Source organism: Aplysia californica, unplaced genomic scaffold (assembly GCF_000002075.1).
Source record: "Aplysia californica isolate F4 #8 unplaced genomic scaffold, AplCal3.0 scaffold00149, whole genome shotgun sequence".
Lineage (NCBI taxonomy): Eukaryota > Metazoa > Mollusca > Gastropoda > Aplysiida > Aplysiidae > Aplysia > Aplysia californica.
This window is the reverse complement of record NW_004797419.1, coordinates 742,976-754,190: the sequence shown is the minus strand read 5'-3', so window position 1 is coordinate 754,190 and position 11,215 is coordinate 742,976. Positions and strand designations below refer to the sequence as shown.

Sequence of the window (11,215 nt, the reverse complement as noted above, 5' to 3'; positions counted from 1 at the left end):
ACAACATAATAACAATGTGAGATTTTATGAATGTACAAACACATATACATACACACAGACATACAGACATACACACACACACACACATACACACACATACACATACTTCACCAATGGACAAATATAAACACAGACACAACAACAGAGGTCAGAGTTTATGAAAGTACACTTACGCATACATACACACACATACACACTGGACAAATACAAATACAGACACAATAACAATGTCAGTTTTTATGAATGTACACACACATATACATACACACAGGCATACACACACATATACACATAGACATACACACACACATACATACACACTCTCACACACACACACATACACACACACACACTCAGACATACACACAGACATACACACACACACACACACACACACACACACACACACACACATTCGAGGCTGTTGAAACAGTCAGCCTCCTAAATAATCTGAATTGTATCCATAAGGGCATTAACGTCTACTTACCTGTTACTTTATATTTTATTAGATTATGATATTATATGTTGCAATGAGGAGTTTTGAATTCAATTCATTTGCCTAAAATGAGCTGACAGTTATAAGTACAAGTTTACAGTCATTATATTGTCATCCTTGTCACAAAAGGCATAGTGATTCTGCAAAACTGCTGTTTCTTTTCGGCTTTCTAGTTTTTTATTCTAACATTCTCAGCCCTCTTTTCTCTTCCCCCCCCCCCTTTAATAACCAGTAGATTGTAGACCTAAACTTATATGTTTTTATTCATTTTATTTGTGAGACAGGTCATGCACTTGGTAGAGATTCTTTCCTCGAGAATGAAACCATTTATCCAGTCGCTCGACTTTTTGATGACTCGGAGGACATTGCCAGAAAGAATGCTCACCTCTGTGTCATGAGAATTTCTGAGACACCCCCAGGTAAGACTTGATGATTGTGCTTATCTATCCACCCTTCTCTGGCAATGTCGACTTTTTTACCCCAAGAGCGTCGTCTGAAAAAATAATTTCTTATCTCTTGATAAAAAATTTTTTTATCGAACAGTAAAAAGAATTAGCTTACTTCTTAATTCCCCCACTAAGAGTTAACTGACTTTACCTCCATCTCTGCTTTTGGAGTTTACCATCTCGTAACAAAATGTCAATCTTATCAGATTAAATTCATGGTCCCTTGAGGCAAAAATATCTGGCATGCCCTTTTCTAAGGTCTACTCTGCCTAGTGTGTTCAAAGACCCTGTAATTCTAAATTATAGTATAGCAGGGTGACGGTGGAAGCAAATCTTCATGCTAAGAGATTGTAGTTACTGCTATTCTCGAGAATGCAATATCTGGAGATCGAGATTCATACAGTCCCATGCTTGAAGAACACTTGAGTAATGGAAGAAACAAACTTGGTCATTTCAGTTCAGAAGTCATTCTAGAAATTTGAATTTTTCAATGTGGTTCTGTTGTATTGGATAGATGTTCTATCAGAAACGAGGCCTGTTTAAGTTTACTAAAATTTAAATTTTATGCATTGTTTAATTTTTATGCTTATTTTCCGCCTAAGATCCTACCGCTTACAATCCCTGTTCGCGTAAGATCCCGCTGTTTTGAGAAAACATAATTTTTTCTATACAAAAGTCACTCCTAAGATCCTGCTCTGATTCTCTCTGAAGGTCTACTCTCGGCTAAGATCCCGCTTTTCAAATCATAATTTACGCAACCAAAACCCGGGCGGGCACAGCCGATCAACCAAGAGTGAAAAGTTGAGGTCATTGAACTGCCCGTCGAGTCAAAGATCAGCCACTCTCATGAATGTGTTCAAATGCATTGTTAGTCACAATGAAACTGTACAATGTTTGCCTGAGATGGGATCACATCAAGGTGTGAACTGACAGATGTGTTTGTTTTCCCCGCACATTGCACTCGCATCTGAGCTCTCCACCTAAATTACGTCACTTCACTTCAGGCCGGATCACATCTATCTGTGAACTCTTCCCAGACCAGTGCAGCAGTTTTCTCTACTCCCAACTTTAGGAAACGGACTGAATTTTAATTGGTGTGGTCACAACGTAATGGTGCGTAATGACAAAGGTGGGGGGCACTTGGTAAAAGATGGAAAGCTGTCAATTTTGGGCAGGTAAAGGGGAGGGGCAACTGGTTAAGCGTAGATCTTGAGACTCACAATAGGATAATAAGTGAAAATAGCATGCCTCATGCCTCGACTGTGATTGGTCATCAAGGTTGACCACTCTTTGCCCGCCAGTCATAGACCCGCCCAGGGGTCACGTCAGTTCATTTTAGAGTGAAGGGAGACCATTCTACCGGTTATGAGCCTTAACATGGGTCATCATAGATTATTCCCTTAATGTGTCGGCTAAGGTCCCATTTGCCTAAGACCCTGCATTCTCCTTGCTCCCGAGCACAGGGGTCTTAGGAAGAGACTACTGTATAATGTAGGCTTTTCGTGCCCACCATCAGTTCAAAATGTCATGCTGATCTCTGGTGCGGGTTGTCATGATTTGAATCTCCCTCCTCCTGACTCTGTCCTATTCAAGGTCTTGTACTGTGACAAAAGGACCACTCATAGACTTTTGGACCTTTTTTTTTCTGTACTAGTACTAGGATTGAAGTGAGTTTTCTCATTATCGTTCAACTAGCTCGTAATACATGTATAACCTCGAAAATGGATGTAGTATTTTGTCGAAGTCTGAGTCATTAAAAAGAGCAAAGCAATATGATATCCCCACCAAAGGTCTTGTACTCTCAATGTTTTGCTTGTTTCAAGTCTTTCCTATTCCATGTACTAAAATGTGAAAAACGGTGACATAATTTGCTGCAGGCGCTGAGGGCATTGTGCAAGCTCAGTTTGTTCAAGTTCTGGTGAAGAAGTTGCAGACAGAACTGAATGAAATCAAGGTAAAGATCATATTTCTTAAGTGGAGTTGGACTAGAGAAACTGATGATCTACATGTTGATTTTATAAATAGGCCTAGATCTACTAATTCCTCTTACTTTATAAGTGCATAGTTGTTTTTTCTGCTCCTTTAAAAAAAACTTTTTATGGAGCTTTGAAATTTTACAGGATGTCCTGGAAGCAGCATGGTCTTCTAACAATCAATTTTTGTGTGCGTACAATAATATTGTCAAAAATGCATTTTAATACAGCATTGATCATGTTATGGGCATTTTGTTATTACGACTTTTAGGTAATTTCTTGCATCATGTTTTCAAGCTCTGAGAATAGTGTGATATAAAAAAAATTTTTATTCCAGGAACTCATTCTTGACACCCTTCACTTTTGCATGCGAGTTGACACGCAAAGTGCTCTTGATGCCAGCGCAATGGAAGCTTTCACCAGTCTTCTGAAGCATGAACTTCCTGTTATTCGTGCCAAAGCTGCCAGGGATATAATGGATCTCAGGTCTGTTTTATTATTTATTTGTATAAAACGTGGTATTTTTGTTGTTTATTGTAACATTACTTAACAATCAGAGAAAGTTTAGCGATGCTGCTTTTGTAACAGATTCCACGGGTATACTGGTGAAAGGAGATTGATAGCATCTTGGCATCAAATTGAATTCAATGTGGAATGTTGCTTGGACATTTTGCCTTCATCATGCTAGAGCCAAAGATAATGTGAATGTTGGCAAACTGGCAAAACAGCTACACTGAGAGGCAAGTTGGCGTTTGAAAAGAGTAGGACTTTACCCTTGACCAGGGACAGCCTCTCTAACTACAGGCTTAATAGTGACTCTCTTACATTTTCATTGCTTCTCACAGACTGATTCAAAGAAACACACGCAAAAAAATCACTTCGAGAACCTGCATTAATCCTCAGCAAACAGCTCCTTATATTATGGAGACTGTCGTCCGGCAAGCTTATGTTGATGTGAACACATTGATGTCTTTGTGAGTGTGTGCAGATGTGTATGAAATGGATAAGGGATTTTCTTCTTTTTGAGGGGGGGGGGGGGGGGGGGGGGGGGGGGCTGGTGATGTAGTGATGTCTGTATCTACTCCAAATCTTTACCCAATTACTCAGGTAACAGGGTATGTGGCACGTAAAACAATGAAATCCTTGCTTTGTCAGGCTTAAATGTTTTTATTTATTAAGGGCATAATTTCACTTACTAAAACTCAGAGATACCAAAATGCAAGCTATGCAGTCATGTGCAAGATTTTTTCTTTAAGCAGATCTATGTTGATACCCACAGTGGGTTTTTAAAAAAGTCTATTTTTTGTTTTAACGCTATGCACCCTCGGGATGCCGATCGGTGACGGTAAGAAGCTGTCCGTTTTTCCATCGGGATGCCAATTGGCGACGGTGTGATATAGCTTGTACCGCACCTGTATTCTAATCCTTGGGGATAAGTGTTACGCTCTCTGCGTGCTGCGTTGTTGATAAGTGTTAATCTCAACTGTAAGAGTTCCCAAATCCGAGGCTTTGTCATGGCGACAACGATATCGTAGATGATAATTCTGTCCACCCCGGTCATAACCAGTCATAAGACACAATGTGCTATTTGGTGCTGCGAGGTTGGAAAGGTTAAAAAGTGACTTTCCATGAATTTTTTTTGTGGATCCATTGAAAGTTTAATGCCTTCTGCTTCATATAAGATGAAAAATAAACAATTACAATCGACTATAAATATTTTATTTTGATTTATTTTGGAGGTGTGTGTGTGGTTTGTTGTGAGCTTGGGTGACAAGATAAAGAAATTTGGACCTCAAACCCTTTCGAACATTTTTGACCTGCTAGTGTGTAGGTGTGAGATTATTTATAGAACCATTACCTCATGGCCTCATTACTTCAACATCCTTCATTCGCCCCTATTTTTAGATTTAGACCCCTTTTTGAGTGTGAGTGGTTTGAAATATAAACAACTTAGCGTCACTATGAACGACTGAGGGCTCTGATATCGATTGGTTATATGGGATAAGAACGGTAACCCATAGCCCCACTTCAAGCTTGTTTACGTAAACTTCTGACTGTGTAAGCATGCCCTGCTAGCTCAGTTATGGGCTGTTGATCTTTCAGTTTTACACTTCGGTTGACTTTCAAAGTTCGTTTTTATTGTGTTTAGTGGGGTTTTTTTTAAAGATTGATCTTCCTCTAGATCTCCCAAGGTGGACTCCTTACCAAGAGGCCACCGAGGCAGTCTATGTGCATTTGTGTGTGTATATTTATGTATGTGTGTGTGTATGTGCGTGTATATGTGTGTATTTGTGTGTGCATGTGTGTGTGTATGTGTATGTGTGTGTGTGCTCGTGTGTTTATAGTGCTATTGCAAACTTTATAATTAGGAAGCGTAAACACGGCATGTAAGCCGATTTGCAGACTTCCGAGTGTGTGGCTTTGGTGAAATTGAGATAATTGCATTCTTAAAAGTTCCATATTTTCATCAAATATTGTCTTATTTACTTCATTTTTTCCCCAAACTGTAGTGAAATGGTGATAGTTTTTTGAAATTATGTTTACTAAATTTTGAAATTTCCTTCATATGACTGATTTTGACCAGGAGTGTCACTATTCAAACGTGTTTTTGTTGTTGTTGTGACTTTCAGTGTGCCACTGGCTGGAAAGGACCGTGCCGTTGCATGTGGTGCTCTTCCTCTTCTCAGAGACATGCTCAAGGACCCAACAATGGAAGTGAGAGCAAATTCTGCTGGAGCTATCATGACGTGAGCAGTTCTTGTTGATGACGCAGGCTTTTGTAGTTCAGGAGTTTTTTTTTACACAATTTTCCCATCTCTAGGATGTAAAGTAATTGCAGGTGTTTTAAGCTCCTGGCAGAGCTTCAGGATTAAAAAGTTTCCTGACCTAGGAATCATATTTGCTTCTTCTACATGGAATGAAGATGTGTCTAACTGCTACTCCACAAATGCAGGTAGAATGTAAAGTAGAGATGAAGTTCAGGGTAAGAAAGTGAAGAGGAGAAAAAGAGGAAGTAGAAAGATTATAACCGAACCCACTAATGTCGAATTTATCTAATTTGAATTTTGCTTAACGTGTAACTTTGCTTACTTCAATGCTTGGACATTCTGTATGCATCAGAGTAAAGTAAAAGGTAATGAGCTTGCAGGCAAGCCCAGCAACAGCTTCTGTGGTGAGATGTGAGTGGGCATTTGACAAAGGCATGGTTTTAACCTTGGTCAGGAACCACACTACTCCCCCCCTCCTCTCCCCCCACCTCCGCCCATCCTTCTTGGAATATATATATAGTGTTTGCAAATTCTTCATAATCAATAAGCCCATTAAATTTATTCATTGATCTCCTGATCTGCTAGCTTTTTTAAAGCAAACACTCATTTGGAATGATGGACTCCATAGAGGTCATTTTCTTTCTGTCACATTGTAAAATTAAAGCTGGAAAAAAAAATTACAGATCTTTACACTTACTTTTTATGTTTGGCTTGTCAAATTTGAATTATTCAAGAAGCGTCCTATTCACTTGGAGATATCATTCTTGTACCATAATTTATCATATTTTTTAGATCAAGTAAACTGTCCCTGATCACATATTTTTTATAGAAGCAGTTCCGTGAGGACATTGTAGAGACTGCTTTTTAAAATCATGTCTGTATTTGAGATGCAGTTTTCTTTCTCTCTCTATTTCCACTTTGTGTTTAGTTTGGGACAGTTTTGTCTTTATACAGTGAAGCACGCTTAACTTGAACTCCAAAATACTGGATTGTAGAGGTGAAATCACAGTCCCTGTTTATATTTGTATGTTCTCTGTATTAAATGTCAGTAAGACAAAAAACCCACTGGTATCAGTGGAGTAATGGTATAGGTTCTCTCTCACTGGATATGTAGAAACTGAGAGTTTGAGTTTTGATTCTAGCTTGTGTTGTTAAAATTTTATCAAGTTATTGGGAGAAGTTATTCTATTTTATCAGGTATCTCAGTTTTCTGCTGGGATGCTGGTATCCCTGTCAGTCTTGATTGGCCACGACTGGCCGGGTCAGTTCAGCCAACCTATTAAATGATCCAGTTGTTTCTATAGAGCACAATACGTTTAACACCATTTACAAGACTAAAACTAAAATTTGTGATAATTTGCACACCTTTACTTGGCGAAAGAATGATCAAATGAAATGATCGAGATGTCAGTGGTATAGGCTAAAACTCTGATCGAGCAACACTTTTTAAAAATCACAACAATCTTTCCGATTTAGCTTGTGGTCAGTTTGGTCTCATTTAGCTAACGGCAGTTTCAATTTAATGTTTGTTGTTTGTTATTGTAACTGTTTTACCTCTGAAACCAGGTGACCCCCACCTACTTCAATCGCAAATAGTGTGACTTCTATTCTAGATAGATGGGTGTTTTTTTTAATCGAAAGCAAGGCAAATGAACAAGCTTTAAGATGATACCAATAACTCCACATACCCAAAAATTAACTAGTTCCTGAATCCATCGCATCATGACACTAATAATCTATAGCCTATCACTGTCTATCTTCTCAGAATCACCATCACCACTAAGGGCAAATATACAGCAATCCACGCCGTCTCTATTCCTCCTCTGGTGGACCTGGTGGATGACGTCAACAGCGAAGTCAGGCTCAATGCCATCAAGGTGTGTGCACTCTTTTTTTCTCAGTGAATCATGAATGAAAGCACAGGTCATTCCAAAAGAAATAGGATGTGAACAAAACCCTGATAGAATAATAACAGGGCTGACCAAGACCAATGAATCAATTATATTAATCATCATATTTTTTTCCTGTTTGCTTGAATATATTTTTATTTTGTTTGTTAGGCTCATAAACTATTTTGAGTTCAGATTGTTACCCACAGAGATGTGACACATTTGAGAAGCCTCTTACGAAGTTTAAAAATGTTTGTGTTTGGTGTTCATTATCTTAGGGTGAGTAATTGGTCTTGATATGTTGTGTATGACACTGTTGTAACCAAAAATTGCATAATAATGCATAGGTATCCAATTTTGGTGAGCTATATGAGCCTGAAAAATGTAGTTGACTTCGACAAGATTGCACTGCTATACTTTTGTCATTTGTATAAAGTTTGAATTTCATTTTAGGTTTGGGGATTGGTGGAATCTGTGTACTTTGCAGGTTCCTTGATCACATAATTTTCCCATTCCAAACTTTTCTGAGCTTTTGCCATTGGTCTTATGCATATTGTCATGCTCAAGTTTGTTTGCTTGCTAATAGCAGGTTGGGCCTGATCACATTTTTCCTTCATTTGGATTTGTTTTTTCATTCTGCTTTTTCTTCAGGCTCTGACATGTCTCTCTGAGGCCCCTGAGGGTAGACAAGAACTGCTGAAACATGTTGACAAGGTTTGTTTGATTGTTTTCATTGGTATTGTTGAAGTTTAGAACTCCTATAGCACAGTGCTATATTTGTGGCATTGTAATGCATCATGTGCTAGTACAAATAATGAAATCGTAGAAGAAACAGACATTTTTCTGTCCATTTGTTATTTTTTGTAGAATTTTTGTGTTTTTGTTTTATTGGCTCAACACCTTTTATGTTCTTTCAAAAACACAGTTATATGTGAATATTACAAAAAACATTGACCAAAGATACAACAAAAAAAAATAATTGAAATTTCGAAGGACATTCAAGCTTTGGAAGTCAAAAATTTGAAGGTCATTTTCTTGCTCATTTTACCTATGACACCAGGCAACCCCCATATGGCACCTCCTGCAGTATATTGACTTCTATTCAAGACAGATAGATTTTTTTTTCATGAAAAATAAGAGGAGTGAACACACTTTTAGATGATACCAATAACTCCATAGCCGTAGGCAGTTAACTCTTGCGCCCGAACGCAGTTTTCGTGGAGGAACGACTCAGTCATCATTTCTCATAATATGGTTTTATTAAACGATTTCTACTGCTACTTTCGGCAATATTTTGTGACTTGTGAATGTATTTGTGTCAAGACCGGACGCTTCACTGCTAGTTTCATTATTAGTCGGCTTTTTAAAGAGAATTTTGCTTGAATTTTTTAGTCTGCAGTGTCGATCAGAATATAGCAAACCCGATTGTTTACAATGGCAACCATGGCTTGTGGAAACTGTTCACGCTAAACGAAAGTCCCATAGAGATTTTCGCTGGTCGAGATGACTGATAGAGGATTTTACATTAAATTATGATTACATTGTCAGCAATACTGACTTTAGACTTCAATAGTAATTTTCAACTGATTAGAAATAGCAGTGACTATCGGCCCTACTGACATCAGGGATGAATTTGACCAGATTTTGAGTGGGCATCGTACTCTATCAAGGGTAGTAGGTGAATCATCCATAATTTATTAACCTGCCCCCAAAGCCTAGATCTAGTGCTAGCAATGTCAACAAAGATTGTGCATCTGTCAGTAGTAGATATATTACAAAGATAGAATTAGGAGCTGATTGCAGGTCAAGGTCTACTGTCAGTGAAGACTGGGTTGTGGCTGGCAAGCATTTCGTGTATTTCAATTACTCCAAATTGTTGAACAAGATCTGTGCTGGAATACCTACGTGTTTGGTATTACTACAAAGGTGATTTTCATATATATAAACATTTCTATTGAGTATCAGTCTCTATTTCATGGGTAATGGTGACAGCAAGCTGGATAAAACTCATAAAACTAGCCAATTTCATTATTTTTTAAAGTTATTATCCCCCCTGTATTTCGTAGCTGCTCTTACATAATAACACAAAATGGAACCCATCTATTGTGATATAAGCTTATTTAATTTCCCTTCCGGTAGTATCAAATATATATATACTTTTAATGAACAAAAATGGCAACAGAATCTATTTGAATAAAGTACCCTATTGTAATAGGTGGCCCCAAGGAAAATTTTGGGAGAGTCGGTGAAAAAAATTGCGGACGCCAAGAGTTAATGAACACCTGGTTCCACCATGTCGTGACACTAATAAAGCATTGGCAATTTCAAATGCAAAATATTTGGTCCTCAGCCATTATATTTATAAAGATGAGGATACAGTTGATTTGTTTTCTTCCTGCTGCTAGTACCTGATATTTCTGCTAGGTTTACATACAATTTTTCATTGATAGGAGTGTGAACGATGCATGATGTTTCAATTTTTCTTTCTTTTTTTTTTTTCTCCAGATTCGGAAACATGAAACAGACCACATACCAGCAGTGGGGAAGGCTGCTGAGATTGCAGTCAAAGTAATCACCTGGCTACCTTAGTTTTAAGGAATTCTATGTTTGATGAAGGATAAATCTCATGTGAACAAGGCCTAACACCGAAATTTGACCAACCAGGAACAGGCACATGAGCCAAGCAAAAAAATGTCGGCTCAAGTACGTTGTAGCAACGAGAAATTATCTTAAACAATCAAATCTGATGCTTTTCTGAATTTAATAGTATCCTTGCATGGGAAAGTTGGTCAATTTTGGAAATATTTGCACAATAAAATGTATACACCCGGTATTGTCATCTGGAAATGTTCTACTGTTTTGCATTTTCACTACAGAATACAATAACTGATTACTACAAGTACAAGCTGACTTTGTCTTTTCTAATTCTTTTTTCTCTATAAAGACTGCACTTTTTGAACATTTTGTGTCAAGAGGCTGCTTATGTCCACAAAGTGTCAAAAGTACTATATCTTTTTGTCAAAATCTTTTGTGAGGCATAATAGAGGAATCGGGCACTAGTCAAAATAATGAAATCAAAGAAACTGGTATTTTTCTGTCTGTTCGGCAGTTTTTGTCGATTTTTTGTTTTTTTGACTCAACACCTTTAAGGTTTATTTAAAAACACATTTCTGTTTGGATTTTACTGAAAAATGTTGGTTTAAGGCACACAAATTTTAATTTGCAGTTTCTAAGGACTCTCAAGCTTTGGAAGTCACCAAACTTTGGCGGCCATTTTCTCACCAATTTTACCTCTGAAACCAGGCGACCCCACCTTCTTCAATCTCAAATATCTCGACTTGTATTTTTGATAGATTCGTGCTTTTTTCAACAAAAGCATGACAAATGAACATGCTTTAAAATAATACCAATAAAGCCACATGCCAAAAAATTGACGAGCGCCTGATTCCACCACGTTGTGACACATTTATTTCTTCAGAAAGTACCTCACACTGTCTATGCTTTTATGCAAATCTTTTCATAAAACATTGCGCCAAATGTTAAGGCATCATCATCATCATCATCATCATCATCATCATCATCATCATCATCATCATCATCATCATCATCATCATCATCATCATCATCAATATTACGAATTACT

At 37.7% G+C, this 11,215-nt stretch overlaps 1 protein-coding gene across 1 annotated transcript in view; it reads left to right on the top strand.

Annotated features, from left to right (window-relative positions):
- The window catches only part of LOC101852846 (radial spoke head 14 homolog), a 21,001-nt gene extending 10,298 nt beyond the window's left edge, over positions 1 to 10,703 (top strand). The window contains exons 4-10 of the mRNA XM_005097207.3: positions 781 to 915; positions 2,820 to 2,896; positions 3,253 to 3,401; positions 5,546 to 5,662; positions 7,449 to 7,560; positions 8,224 to 8,286; positions 10,078 to 10,703. Coding sequence (XP_005097264.1) covers positions 781 to 915; positions 2,820 to 2,896; positions 3,253 to 3,401; positions 5,546 to 5,662; positions 7,449 to 7,560; positions 8,224 to 8,286; positions 10,078 to 10,161 — 737 coding nt within the window. The 3' untranslated portion in view covers positions 10,162 to 10,703. The remainder of the gene's footprint in view (positions 1 to 780; positions 916 to 2,819; positions 2,897 to 3,252; positions 3,402 to 5,545; positions 5,663 to 7,448; positions 7,561 to 8,223; positions 8,287 to 10,077) is intronic.
- Positions 10,704 to 11,215: the final 512 nt, after the last annotated feature.